The sequence below is a fragment of the Thalia democratica genome, chromosome 6 (assembly GCF_965202585.1).
Source record: "Thalia democratica chromosome 6, ktThaDemo2.hap1.1, whole genome shotgun sequence".
In the NCBI taxonomy this organism is placed as follows: Eukaryota; Metazoa; Chordata; class Thaliacea; order Salpida; family Salpidae; genus Thalia; species Thalia democratica.
In genome coordinates, this window is record NC_139170.1 from 15,950,250 (window position 1) to 15,965,944 (window position 15,695).

Consider the following 15,695-nt stretch of genomic DNA (forward strand, 5'->3'; position numbering starts at 1 on the left):
TGAATAATTATTTTATCAGATACAAACATGGTCTACCCGTACGAGCAACAGCCTCTTAGCAACGAAGCGACGCCGTTGACCAATGACGTAATGCCGACAGACCTTCGCACCCACAACACACTAGACTCCAACCAAACAAACCTCAGAACCCAGCAAGAAACAGCTTCGGATCTTCAGCTGTGCCTGAGTGACGAACACTTCATGTTTTCAACTCTGGGTATGTCCCCACCTCAGAACCAACCTCTCAACTTCTCGCAAATGAACAGTCACGACAGCCAGATCGTCCAGGAGCTTCAGAATGCGGTCCTTGAAGACCTTGCCGTGCCAAGCCAAAGCGCTCAAGTTTACCAAGGGCAAATGAGTCAAACGTCTTCAGGGCTGCCCGGAGTGTCAAGACAGAACGATCAGTGGTCTCAACTGTTGCAAGGGTCTGATAATTATCAAGAGCAAGATAAAAATAAACAAGCCGACCTACAGTCTTTTTTTAACAACGACATGCAGTCTTTATATCAACAGCAACAACAAAACAAACTGAAAAACCTCGGCTCGAATAACGTAAAGAAAGAGCCTGTTTCCCCGTCATTAGCACTACAAAGCGAAACCGCAGCATTAAAAAAAGTCAAAAAAACGTTAAAGCCTCCAACGTACTCTCAAGCGGTGGCGCACGACCACGCGCTCCAGGATCCCTTCTACGGCCAGGACTTCAGTTTTTTCGACCAGATGCAACCCTTTTCCGGTCTGGGGCAGAACAAGCATCAAATGTTGGGTCTAGGAGTTTCGCCATATCATCATCAAAATCAAGATCTGCACACTTATCTGCAGCACCACAGCTACAATGATCAGCAGTATCTTCAAAGCTACGAAGCCTCCAGGTAGATTATGCTAAAAATTGAAACATATTATTGTAAAAGTTTTATTATCATTAGGTTATACCAGTATCAAAAATAAAATGTTAGCAACTAACATTTTATTTTTAGGCCAATTGAAAACTACGCAAAGTACGGCAGTCAATCGAGCATCTACACTTCCACACCATCAAACATTGGGAACCCTCTTTGCTACGACCACGCCGACTATGAAGCCATAAAAGCAAACTTACCCAGCTCTTCGCACAGCTCAGCGTTCAAAGTACCTCAGCCCACCGCAAGGTTCGCCCAAGAGCGAAGCATGTTCGGTGACCAGATCGACTTCACAAAGGACCTTGGGGCTTTCCCACAACAGCAACCTCATGGCGGGGGAATTTTTCCGTCGACGTCATTAGGCAGTTTTCAAGGTTTGTAAACCACAAATAAGCTAACACTTATTTTTTAAGTCAACACAATACGTTAACTAAATGAAACAAATGAAAGTTTGATACGCTAAAAATGCTTTATACTACCTAAAAACTTATTTTACACCTCACTTTTTGAATTTTTATATCTTGAGACGAAAACAATAAGTTCACGCGAGGACAAACTTGTAACAGGACTTCTGTCTTCGTCAAGCAGCACAGCAGCCGACATGCTAGTCGGTCTGCACAACCACCCAAGCATGTCGGTTCCCAAGGTAACCAAGAAAAAAGTAACCAAGAGGAAAGGTAGGGGTGGGAAGACAAACCCAAGTGAGCGACCCTACATGTGCCCGGTTGCGAACTGTGGTAAAAAGTTTTCAAGAACGGATGAGCTCAACAGGCATATAAGAATACACACCGGTTAATTTATTTTTTATTAGTTTTATTTTCAATTAAGTCAAGTTAAGTAAAAATTATATAAAAAAAGCATACACTATAAAATTGTATAAAATATGTGTTATTGGTCATACAGTGCTTCCTCGCTAATCCGGCCAAGTTGGCAAGATTTTTTTGAAAATACGGCCGGATTTGCCTTTGGCCGGATAAGAACAAAATATTGCTTTTTTTACAAATTATCTACCTTAGTTATATAATGAATGTATATAACAAAACGTACTATAAAATTTCTGTTAATTTAATATATTTTACTTTATTCACGTTTTAGCAGCTCCAATTAGTCCCAGCTCCTCCTTTTCGGCTTTAAACTTTTTGAACTTTTCTAAGCCTCTCAAAATGTCATTTAAAGTTGACTTACCAATGTTAAACTGGCTCATTATAACAGCTTTAGGCACATTATTGTTTGCCATTTCGCAAACTTTTAACTTGTTTTCAATTGTTAGTTGAACGCGTTTTCGTTTCTTTGCTGTCATATCCATTTTTTAACAAGATATGTTGATTGTAGTATATTAAAGTGTAACTTGCTTAGCAAAGAGAGAAACATTGCAAATGAATAATAAACAAGTTTGTTACAACTGAGCGGGAAAAGTATGAAAAAAAACTTAAGATTATACAAATGATACTTTATTATGACGTAACAATATATTGCTTGCATACATATAAAACGTAAATTGAATACTTTTTCGAAGTAAAATGAAATTAAATGCTAAAGTAAATAAGTCGACTTCTCGACTAAAACTGGCCGGATTAGCGAGGAACCGGATTAGCGAGGACCGGATTAGCGAGGAAGCACTGTACTAATATTTAAAGCGTTCTAATTTATTTTTGACAACTAATGTTAGATGTAAAACCATTATAAATAAAATTCAAAAAAAAAAAACATACTAAAAGTAGGAGCATTTTAAACTGAGACTTAATGTTTTATTTGTTTAGAAACGAGGATCTTTATTAGCATTTTAAATTATTGTAAACTACACTTGAATTAGTACTTTTACGAACACTTCAACATGTAATTTTAACAAGAAAGAGCCGAAAACGTAAAGTTTAGCCATTTTAATATTTAAGTTTTCTAGCAGTTGTTTTGAAAAAGACAACAAGCAAAAGTTTTTCTTATTTTTTTGACACGAGGCGTAAATATTTTGTTACTTCTAAATAATGTATTTTTGCCTTTATTCATTACTGATTTTAAAGCTATCATATAAATACATGTATAAGAGGCGTTATTATTGTGAGTAGCAGTTTCATTTAAACTGAAAAAAAGTTATGTAATTACCAAAAAGTATATTTTCCCACATATACGTTTGATGCCCGGTTAGTTTTAGTAAATTTTAATGCATGAAAACTGTTCTTAGATTTTTTAAAGATTTCTTTTAAATATTTTAGTAAAACTTATCTAGTCAAACCCACTCATAAACGTTTAAGTTATATATACCTGTTCACTAATATTTTAATAAAGTCAGATTGTTGTGTAAATATTTTAGCTATTCCAGTTAAAACCTATTAGCATCGCTGCAATTTTTCCCACACTACACATACTGGTCCACATAAGTTCACAGAAACTAAAACGTGGGTGACTTACTAGCAGCTTTTTTAGTAAACAATATAAGGTTTATACCTAAATCAAAACAGTCTTTTTTATAACTGTTTTTGTACCCCCACCAATATACATTTTTCTAGATCAAAAGTAATGAAAAGTTTTATAACTAGAGCTTTTAGAGACCAAGTAAATAAGTAGTAGTTCGGTATTTTTATTTGTTTGTGTATAATGCATATGGCTATCAAGATGAAAACAAAAAAAAACATTTCAACAAAAAACTTATTTTTTATTTTATACTGAAATTAAAGTACAAATCAAACACTTAAAACTCTTTTTGTAATTATTAGTTTTACTTTAAATATTATAGTTAGTGTTTAGCAAACAATTTACTTTTCAAAAACTGTAAGGACAATTTAAAGTAAAATGAAATTATTGGATACTTTCGCACTCAAAAACTATATTCAGAATCCGTTTTTCAAACGTGCCCATTGCACCTTAAAAAAGAACCAGCAAAAAGATAGCAGCACGAATATTAAAACAGTTGAATTATTTTTAATTAAATTTTTTCTGCACTGTATACTCGGAAACGTGTGGGAATTTAAACGTCACTGCTTCCACCTGAACGTAAGACAATAGCATATATCTTTTATAATACTTTGAAACCTTTATGTATTTCAAATTTGTACAGTATATCTATAACTTTTTTTACTGTTTCTTTTACAATAAATTTATTTTTTTTGTTCATTGTTTTCACATATCACTGCATAGAAGTTCATCTTCACACATAGATATATAAAAATTAAGTACATAATATTTAGCTTTAAACTTTGTAAAACTATTTCAGCGTATAACACGCGTCGTCAGCAAAGTAAATTACAAACAGAAGAACAAAACTGTAACAGAAAATTAGGTGTTACGTAACAAAATTTTAAACAGATATTTAAAAAACTTTATTTATGTTTGTAAATTATTACATATAAATTTATATCTATTTGTGAAAATGAACTTCTTTGCAATGATATGTGAGAACAATTTACAAAATAAAAAAAAACTTTATTGTAAAAGTATTTGACCACGTGATGACGCCCTGGAGCTCGCAGACTTTGCCGAGTTTGCACGGCAGCCACATTGGGCATCAGTATGCGGAGCCCTGCACTTCCCATCACAACAAGGAAATATCCCTGTTCGGCAAATAGCTTATATTTTACAGCTCTTAGACATTTTGTAAGGCTTAAGTTTGTAAAGAATTGTTTTGTTTTATACGAATAATGTCACGGTACACTATACATTTTTAGTAAAACATGTGGTGCTACCTAGTACTACTTTTTTTTATTCTGTCACGTATACTTAACAGATTCTCGATCACAATAGAAAATAACTAAAATACGTATTTGTAATCAACCTTCGTCCAACCACAGGCGAGAAGCCGTTCATGTGCATGGAGTGCAAGCGGCGCTTCTCCCGTTCCGACCACTTGAGGACGCACATGCGCACTCACACGGGCGAGAAGCCGCACGAGTGTCCCAAGTGCGGGAAGCGGTTTGCCAGGAGCGACGAGTGCAAGAGGCACGAGAGGATCCACGACAAGGTGAAGGGGACGAGGGGGAGGGGAAGAGGGGTGAGCAGAGGCAAGAGGAAACCCAAACAGCAAGTAAGTTGGAATTTAGTTGTGATTATACTGAGCTTATTTTGGGTAGAACAGTAAAAATTTACCAAGAACTTTGAATGATTTACTGTTAACTCACTCGAAATGCTAAATTTAATGACATATTTTGAAACGAATGTTAAATATAGCAATGGACATAATTGCTTACATTTTACAACACTGTTTAAATGTTGTATAAATTGAAACTTTGGATTGTTTCTTTTTTTTCAACATTACAATAGTCTTAAATACTTTGTAGTAAGACTTTACAACTTAACTGCATAACCTGTGAACTTATTAAGAAAAAAGTACTTAAGATCAGTGTTATGCCAAAGTTTCAAGGCTACTTTTAAATAGTTTATATTACCTGATAATAGTCATCTTAAACAAAGTTACTAAAACAGTGTTCATGATTATGTATAAAAACATTTAGTTTAAATTTTTTTACAAAAAAAAAACTAAATAAAGCATCTCTTTAACTAGTATTTACTTAACCAACAGACACCTCAACCAGAAATCAGCCAACTGAAGGCTTCGACCGCGTCCCAGCTCATTCCCGTTCATTCTTCACAGCAGGGTGATTCCCACTCATCGAACGTGACGTCATCTATTTTTGGACATCACGACTTCGGCCACGTGATGACGCCCTGGAGCTCGCAGACTTTGCCGAGTTTGCACGGCAGCCACTTTGGGCATCAGTATGCGGAACCCTGTACTACCCATCACAGCCAGGAGATATCCCTGTTCGGCAACTCATCGTTTTGAAATTATACAAAAGTCTGATACTTTAGAATCTTATGTTTTAAGAAGACTTTTAACTTTAGATTATCAAACATTAAAAAGTTTTATTGATATAATTTAGATAACACGTTTAATGTGATAGTTTTTAAAGCTTTTGCGGTTCAAAACGATCAGTTTTAAAACAAAATTACGTAATTGGTGTTTATGATGGAAGTCTAAAACTGACTTTAACTTTTACATTGTCTAATTTTAACATAAAACTTATTTTTATATTTGTTAAACACTTTGTTGTATAACAAAATAATAAGCTGAGTCTAAATAATTGTTATAAGAAGAAACAAACTAATGAAAACATTTGTTAAATTGCTAGGTATTGATACGGTACTTTTAGTTCCCTTTGTTATTTAGTAGTACTAAAAAAAGTAATTACAATGAACTTAAACAAGATTAACAAAAGACTGTTAATATATAAATGTTATAGCTCATTAAAAGTAGTCTACCAGTTCATTAACAATAGGTAAACATCTTAAAAATACCTTTATATTTTTTGTTGAACACCGTCTTTTATTCAACAAATATTGAGTTATACTTGCGGAAAAAATCTATAGTACTTAACAATATAAATTATAAGTGAAACTAACAAAGTCGGATAAACTTTTATAGATATGAATGATTAGTAAAAAAAAGTATTTAATGAAAATACTCCTGGTCAAACTGAGTTTGATTTTTTTTACTTAAGTAAACAAATTCTAATGACCAATATTGATAGTAATGTATTATATTGATAAAGTAATATTTAGAACAAACATGTTGTCAATTTAAAAAAGAGTTACGACTTACACGTATTGTAACCTAAAATATGAAAAATATTCGCTATTAGAATTTTTCTTTAGTGCCAAAAACTAGTTAATTTAAATCCTTTTAAACATAAACTGTACAAAAGGTTGCACATAATTTGTTGATGTCTGTTTGAAAATGTTTTTTCTTCTATAACTACCTTCTTAGATGTTTGTCATAGACTTTTTGCACATTTTTGCAGCCATTTGTTAACTGTTTTTAACCATAGTATTATTGCTTGTCAAATGTTTTTTCTTTTGTTTTTAATTTTTTTTATTTGTGTAATTTAATTTTTATTCTTTTTTTAGCTCTTTTACGTATCTTTTAGCTTTAAGCCAACTTTATTTTAGCCGGGCCTAACATTTTTAAAGTATTTTTCATTATTTATTGTAACTATCCATGTGTTTTTACTAGTTTATCTAAATATGTTAATAAGTGCTAACTTTTAACCAACCTAAACTTATGTTTGCTGAAAAATCATTCACTGGTTAACTTGATATAACTTTTTTAATGTATAGCAGCTTTGATTATGTCGTTTTATAGTCTGCTTTTTTGAATGAACTAGACAACTTGCGACGATAGACTTAAGTGGAACTTAAACGATGTAAAAACTAACCAAAATTATGTACTATGTTTCTATGTTTCTCATCTCTATGTTTTTTTTTTGAGTGCTCAATATAAATATAAACGGAATTGAACTTTTTTTGTTTTTGTTTTAGTTTTTGCTGCTACTTATTATCGTTGAAATACATTTATTATAAACGATACTGTTTGTAATTATGTTTTTTATAAATTCAATTTTTTAGTGTTTTAATTAAATTTAGATATTACTAGAAAAAAAGTAGAAATTAGTGTTTATGGAGTTTTACTATAAAAACTACTACTATAAATGTATAAGGAAATTATATTACTATGTACTTAAATTTCTTTTAGAAAATTATTAGAGTACTTAAGCACATAACTTAAGTTATAAAAAAGTTGTAACTTTTTTACAGCTCTAAGGATTTTGTTTAAAACAACTCGATTATTAAAATACTAGTTTTAATATTATTGCAAAAAAAAAAAAATCTACCGTAGCTCTTAAATATTAGTTGACTTAAGAAGAAATCATATACTTTAAGTAATTGAAATATATGTCTTTATACAAAACAGTAGAACAAAGATTCTAAATTATTTTTCAAACAAACTGTTACTTTTATCAAAAATCAATTAACTAATTAAGTTAATACCATCTAGACGTGTTAAAAATTATAAACTATTTACAAAAAATATAACAAAGTAACAAACAAGTGATTTTTGTGAAATGTTAACAGTTTTATGTTATTTAATAGTATTCTTTTGTATTTAAAATAATATTTTGTTTTAAAACTTTTTTATTTTATTTTTTTTTAGTTAGTGGTGAGTATACATTTCTAAACAAGTAATTGTATGATCTTCAGTTAAAAGTTTTTGTGTCAACAGATTAAAAAAAAAAGTTTGTCCAAAGAAAAAGCTTCACACTTTAACTTTTAAAAATTAATACCGACGTAGCTTTTATAAGGAACATTTTTTATCTACTGTAAAAGTTAGTCTAGATATTTTTAACTCAAGCTTGCTTATACAAGTGTTTTAAAAGATTTCTGCCGCATGGGTAATTAAAATAAATTTAAACTATTAACAATATACGTCGTACTATGAAAATGGATAAAATGTTACAAAATACTTTTGAAGCGTATACATAGAACGTTTAGTTTTAAAGGTGTCAAACATTCGTTTATCGGTTTACAGTTTTTCATAGTAATACTCTATCAACCAAACTGCTAACAAAAAACATTAGTTCGGTGTGAGCCTAAAATTAATTTAGTCTAAAATGTTTATAAATACATACTGAATTGAAAAAAAAAAGTAATAAAAAGACTAATAGTTTTATTCATTGTTCAACTCTACATTAAAATTTATAAGTACTTTTATGCATAGGTCAGAAAATTACTTTTTTGCTACTTTTTAATTATACTTATGTGGAGGCCATTAGTGTAATATAATACGTTTCAAGTTGGTATAACAAAAATTAAATTCAATACTTTTTTTTTCTTACTTTTGTTTCTTAAATAATAAAATGAAATTTTCAGAAATTATTACATGCTTTAGATAAATTCTAAAAACATTAAATAAAGCTGTTAGAAATTAATAGTTTAAAATTAAAATAAAACTAAAAGATTAAAACCCATTTAAATAATAAATTTTAATGCTTACTTCTCTCTTTCTAATTATTTATGACAAAAAGTTACTTACTTGTAATATCTAGAATAATATTGTCATTGGCTTACTTAATTATTATCATCACATACCACTATTTAACTTTTATGAAATCTTTTAAACTTTCAAAGTACCATTTTCAGACAAAATTTACTTTAATATTTTTGTATAAGGATCAATAAAAAATGTCAAGAAGACAATATATAACGTACTTATTTATTAATTGAAATATATAATTATTTCAAATTAAAATAAATAATTTTTTGAGATTAATGCAACAATTTTTGGAAGTATACTTATAATTCTTTTATTTTTACATGATAAAGTTCAGCTTACTTGTGTTAATAACTTGCTTTCTACGTTTATGAATAAAGTTTTTTCAAATTAATGTTGTTTCACAGTTTTTGAAACATACTGAAGTATATGTTACCTAAACTCATATGCTTGATAAATGTTTGTTGTACTTAAGCGTACTGAAAATTACAGAAAGTTATCTGATTAAAACTTTAGAGCAACCAAGTAAACAAAAGAAAAACTACTTTAAAAAAAAACTTTTTACTTTATAACCAAAGTTTATTTTAATCTAAGTTTTTATTTATTTTAATAATTTAACCTTATTTTTTATTGTGAAGCTGTTTAATAAATAAAGTTTATAAAAAATACAAAATAAGCATTATGAAATGTCAATGTTTTAATATATTAGATGTATATAACTTTTTAAATCATTTGAGTAAATCACGTTAATTTTTTACAATTTTTTATTAAAATATAAGTAACTTTAATATATTTATAACTCATAACAAACTACTTTTAATCCAGCAATAAATAAAAAAAAACATATCTATAATGAAAAAACGTTGCTTCATACTTGCAAAACTAATGTCAAAAACATAATTAAAAGTTAAAACAAAAACAAATTTATAGCTTTTTTTTAGAAAATTGAAATAATAATCAAATATAGTATACTACAACATAATTTGTTGATTTTTTAAGCACAAATGATGGTATAAATTTTAGAAGCAAAATCGTTTTTCATATTCAGCTTGAACATTTAATTTATATCTTATAGAAAAGTGTAATACTGATTACACAAATTATTTCAAACATATTTACTTATATAATTTTTTTTGTTTAAAACGTATGCTACGCTTTACAACTAATTAAAAAAAATTAAACCAACTAGTTTTTTAAGAATTGAAATAACAACACTTACATACTTCATCATAATACTTGAATGCAAAGCATTAGTTTTGAAAACTTTTGGACACAAAAATCTTGCTAAAAACCTTCAATTTAGATTTTTGATAAACATAACACACGGAAAACAATTTTAACTTTTTTAAATATCTGTTTAAAGTTTACACTTTATTCCCCAACACAACTTGTCAATCAAAGTACAAAGCTATCTGCAGGAGATATTGAAAGGAAATCTTATATCGAATGTCAACCGATTGTTCTTATTATTTTCACACGACAAACACTTGATGCTTCTTTTAACCCTTCCCTTTCACGACTAAAGCTTTTAATTTTTGTCTGCAGTTTTTTGATTGAAAAATATTAATTGCATAGGGTTTAAAAATAGCTTTATGCAAATAATTTTTTGTATTTAACACGTTTAAGGAAAATCTGAATGTAAGTGTCTATTGAATTGTTTTTGTTTTTAGGTTTACTAAGTAAAAAATGATTGATTGGACAGCTTGATTATCATTTGCTGAACTCAAAATTTCGAACTGAAATAAAATATGCAACAGTTTGTTTTTTAAACTATGTAGCTTATAATAAAATAATAAAATTTCAAAACATGTTTTTTTTTTTAACTCTTTTTCATAATCGCCCCTTGAAAGAAATTTAAAAAACAATCGCCAACATTTCTTAAACATCGCCCTTTTACTAGTAAAGCACCCGTTTACTTTTTTATAGCTTCACTAGTTATTAATAACTTTGGGAAACTCTGGACTAGAGCACTGCAATTTTTGTTTTTATGTTTTCAATATTTTAGATTTTAAGTATTGATTGCAGCTTACCTGTTCAAATCATTTCAATAGCAAATAGCATATTATTTTTCTTCTTCATTGCAGTGAAACTTGCAAAGAAAAAAATTCACTCGTACTTATACTTTTCAAGTTTCAAACAAAACTAAATAAAGGTTTTTACGACTTAATAAAACTAACATAAAACACCATAAATTTTATTATTTGTACTTAACTTTATTTTGATTGCAACTTTTGTAAATTAAATTATATTTTTGCTTGTAACAAAATGAAGTTATATCAAAGTTTAGATATTTTTGAGATACTTTAAGTATAGCTAAACAACTAAACAACACTTTAAATAAAGTAGAATTTTTGTACTATATTTATAGTCTACGATGTTCTATAACAAAAAGTGTTAATTCAAATATTAGTTTGTTTATACTTTCGTTACAATTTAAAATAACTGTACAATCTGCAAATATAAAAGATTACTTGTCAGTATTTCAAAGTTTTACGTGTTTATATAAAGCTTCTATAGTGCCTGAAGTTTAACAGCAGTTCTAAAGTATAACCTTATTTTATTTGTTTATTTTTTTTAAAGTAGAATGAATTCTTCTAGATCTATTTCATTATTATACTATAAAAAAGCTATTTAAAACTATTTATAATGCAACTGAGGTTAAGTTGTTTTTTTATTATAACTAAAATTATAGGCTGCAAAATCAAGGCGCTTCTGGTTAGCTAAAAGTTGATTTCTGTATATTTCAAACTTTAATTTATAATTTTTTCATTAAAACTTTTTACGTTTAATGGTAACGGTTTAGATTTAAAACTTTGGTTTAAGTAGGTTCGGTATAAAAGTTTAAACATTATTAATGTACTGCTGTCCTGTTACCTTATATCAGTTGCATAACATTATAAAATAGAAAAAAATAAAAACCTTAACACTACAGCCGACCCTAACTTCAACAAATAAAAATAAATTTTACGTGTTTAAATAAATTTAAAATCGTTAACTCAAATGTAAAACTTGTCCAATAAAAAATATTTATCTAGTATAAATATTAAAATAGCTCGTTTGTAAGTTGCATAAACAGTTGCAATCCAAACATAATAGTTATAAATCTTTTAAACAGTGTCAGTTAAGTTTCATAAACTATGTTTATTTTATGGTTGTAATTTAAGTAACTACTAAAATAATAAACAATCTTATTAACGTAAAACAATTTTTTTAACTTTTAGCTAAAATTATTATTTTTTAGTTTATTGACATTAATAAGCATTTTAAAAATTCAATAAATTAAACAACAAGAAGCATACTTTTTATCAAGTTTTATTCTGTCTGAAAGTGAAACAGAAACAAAACAAGATATACCAAAACCAATTCTCTAAGCTGTTTTAACATTAGTTGTATTTTTACGCAGCTTATAGATTGTTTAGTTTGAAAAAAAAAATCCAATTAAACAATATATAGAAATAAAGCATATTAACTATTATGTACTTTTTAATATGCTCAATGCTTAATTTAAATTAATAAAAACGACAAGAGCTACTGTTGTAGAAATTTTGTTTTATAATATTTTCTTGGTTTCTTCGCTTGTTTGTTTGTTGCAATGTTTTTGCAATACAAATACTATATTTTTAAAAGTAAAATGTTTATTACTTTCTAGTTCACATTATGATCTCTCTGAAAAAAAATTCTTTAATTTTTTTTTGATTATATTGTGATCATCGGTGAGAATTTTCCTAAAAAAGTCGGCTTAAAATATCATGTTTTGGTGGTAAATAATTTTTTTTCTTAAGTAACTATTAAAAAAACTGTATTCTTACTTGAAAAAAGTTTTAAGTTTTTTTTCATGCATAGTGTTTTTACAAAGCATTTTTAAACCAAATATTTGTTGTTATTAATAGTTTTAACTTTTAACTATATTTTAATTAAGGTCTACAAGAAACTTTGGCTTTTTTTTGCATGTTTTTGCAGGCTTCTGTTTTCTGAAAACATTTTTATAACCTATTTTAATACAGTACTATCATTTAACATTAAAAGAATATATAAAAAATATTTAAAGTTATTAAATATAAAAGTTTTTAAGTCGTTTTTTGTTTTTTAAAACAAAACTAATTAAAATTTGGAGATATTACATCTTGAAAAGGAACATATAAAAGTTATTAAATATAAAAGTTTTTAAGTTTTTTTTGTTTTTTAAAACAAAACTAATTAAAATTTGGAGATATAACATCTTGAAAAGGAACATATTTAAGAACATACAGTGTAAAAAAAAGCACGTTAAAAAACTGTTAATAAAGGTATAAATCAAAGAACATTCGTGAATTTTATTGAAAACTATAACGAAACGATCAAACGTAAAGTTAGTCATAGCAAAAAGAACAAAAAAAAACATTAAAGACTAAACTAAAGCCATTGGAAAAATTGTGCTAACTTGATTGAAATTGTTGCTTTATGTTAACTAAAAACTAAAAAAGCTAAAAACTTCGCTTTTGTATTGTAAAAAGTACTTATAACTAAGTTATATATGCGCATGCAACTCAATGATTCATAAAAACTCAACAAGTGGCAATTATTCTTACACTCACTTTTATAACTTTAGTTAGTTTTTTCAAATTAAAAAAAGAATTGACATTAAAATTTTTAGTAGTTTTTGTAGGTATCAAATGTATCAATACATACTTTTGACACTATTAGTTTTTTACTTTATTGATGCTTATAATAGTTCACATAAACTTTGAAATTATTTTTGACCACTCAAGCATATGAGTAGCGAAGTATTATGGTTAATATAAAATTACTTTAATTAAGTGTAGAACATTAACTTAAGTAAACATTCGTAAAGCTGTGTTTGTTTATAAAAAGTGAAATATTTTTGAATTATAATTAAAGTGTTTAAACAAACAATGTTGAGTTTTAGTAGATCATAAGAAGAAAACTGATAACTATTTAATAACTAATTAAACTTGTAACTTATGAAACAGATACTAAATGATATTATTTTTAAAAGAATTAAAGCGTTTGTTTTTTTGAACCTACAATATTTTTAAACTTTTTTTTAAATAGAAATACTTTAGAAAGCCTTTACTAAGACTACTTAGTTAGACCGTTTTAAAAGTACAACAAAACCATTAAGTTAATTAAATAATAGATTTAAATATTTTATAAATAATCAAAATATATAAACAAATTATAAACGTGAATTCTTCAGAGTCATACGAAATATAAAAACTACTGCTTATAGTAACCAAAAAAACTTTTTTTTAATTTTTGTTAGTGAGAAAAATTAACAATTTATCACAACATTTGACCCTCTTTGACCAGCAAAAAACTGAATTAAAGATGAAAAAAGCTACTTAGCAGATCGAAGAGGACGAAGGAAATGTAGTAAAACTGTGTTCAATGAACTATACTAAATTTAATAAACGGATGCGATAAACTGTTTCCTATCATCAGTTGAGAGGCTAGCATTGCGATTCATTGCCGCACACAGTAGCCAACAGCTAAGCCGCTATGAAACATTATTAGAAAAGTCAGTATACAGTCTTTGTAAATACAAGGAGCATTCAAAAAATAAAATTAGCAAAACACAAAACAGTAAAATGTTGCTTATAAATTAATTCTTTTGTTTTTGATAAATGTTTAAAATACTTTACTTGCTCAATATGAACAAAGTTTTAGTTATTGATTTACCAGATCTGGCCGTAGTTGAACTAAAAAACAGATCTGCTTCCAGCCGGATACCATTTCATATTACTAAAAAGTTTTTGATTGTACAAACAAAACAAAAGATTCAATTTGAAAAATATCCACACTAACTTAATATCAAAAATAAACAAACTCTAAGCACATCATTTAGCATAAGCATGTCTACAAAATATGCTAATTTTATAGTTATTAATTAACCTATACCGTAAATATATAAAAAAAATTGTAGATATTTTATTTGCTTTAGAAAAAAGAATTAAATAAACATATCAAAAAGTTAACTTATCTTCTACCTTATATCGCACAATCTTTCAAATTGGACCAATAAAAATAATATAATAATATAAATAATATTCAAATTCATTTCGCTTCCTTCTTTGCATAAAACACTAAAACTATTTTTGTTTATTTTTGATTTTATTAACTTGTACTGTTCTCAGTTTTCTATAAAATTTGTCGACAATCTTATATAAACAAATGATCACACATTATAAAAAAATATTTTGCGCACAGTTATGTTAAAAACAGCTTTAAAAAGTTATCGTAATTTCGTAAAGCTGTACTAAAATATAATCAAAACTCTCAAAAAAGAAATTCAAATATAACAAATATTAATCTAGCAGAGGGGTGGGCAACGTAAATAATTGACTGGCCGGATCCAAAAAAAAATTAGTCCTCAGCGGGCCGGAGCATTTCGAGTAAGTGATCTACGGGATTCAGTTGGATTCTTTTTTAGATCCGGATCTTTATTAAAAAATGTTATCCGGATCCAGCTAAATACTAATTTTAGACAAGGTTCGTATCCGAAAAGAACTAACTTCAAAATACTTGGATCCGGCTGGATGCTAATTGATCTGGTGTTTTAAAATTTTTAATCAATTTATTAATTACCAAAGTTCTCAAGTATAAAATTTTAAGTTATTTTTTTTTAAGTACTCATAATTCTGTATTTATTACAACTCTGGACCGAATTAATACTAGTTAGTCTTATAAAAACAATAATTTACTTACTAAAAGTTACTCGAGCCTAAGATTTCAAACTAAAACATTAAAAAATTTTAACTATTCGAAGTTATCTAATTTTGGTAATTCTTGGCTCGAGGCTACATTAGTAATATTCTCAGAAGTTAACAAACATTCCAATATTAAACTACTATCTTTTTATTTAGAAAAATTTATAAAAATTCATTCAAAATTTTGTTAGGTTGTAAACTGTTATTACAAACATACACAAATAAATTTCCTGAACAAATCATAATTAATGAGATATTGTTTTGAAATATTGG

At 27.7% G+C, this 15,695-nt stretch overlaps 1 protein-coding gene across 1 annotated transcript; it reads left to right on the forward strand.

The window, feature by feature from the left end:
- The first annotated feature begins 1,167 nt into the window (after window positions 1-1,167).
- LOC145838853 (uncharacterized) lies at window positions 1,168-5,673 on the forward strand. The gene is made up of 4 exons (XM_082946475.1): window positions 1,168-1,273; window positions 1,466-1,690; window positions 4,682-4,914; window positions 5,410-5,673. The coding sequence occupies exons 1-4, from the start codon at window positions 1,168-1,170 to the stop codon at window positions 5,671-5,673; spliced, it is 828 nt and encodes a 275-aa protein (XP_082802601.1).
- The last annotated feature ends 10,022 nt before the right edge of the window (window positions 5,674-15,695 follow it).

What these genes read in the sequence shown, in the direction of transcription:
- LOC145838853 (XM_082946475.1), top strand. Translation starts at nt 1,168, where the DNA reads ATGTTCGGTGACCAGATCGACTTCACAAAGGACCTTGGGGCTTTCCCA. An exon ending in GTCATTAGGCAGTTTTCAAG is followed by an intron (nt 1,274 to 1,465) that starts GTTTGTAAACCA and finishes AACTTGTAACAG; the next exon opens with GACTTCTGTCTTCGTCAAGC. An exon ending in GCATATAAGAATACACACCG is followed by an intron (nt 1,691 to 4,681) that starts GTTAATTTATTT and finishes GTCCAACCACAG; the next exon opens with GCGAGAAGCCGTTCATGTGC.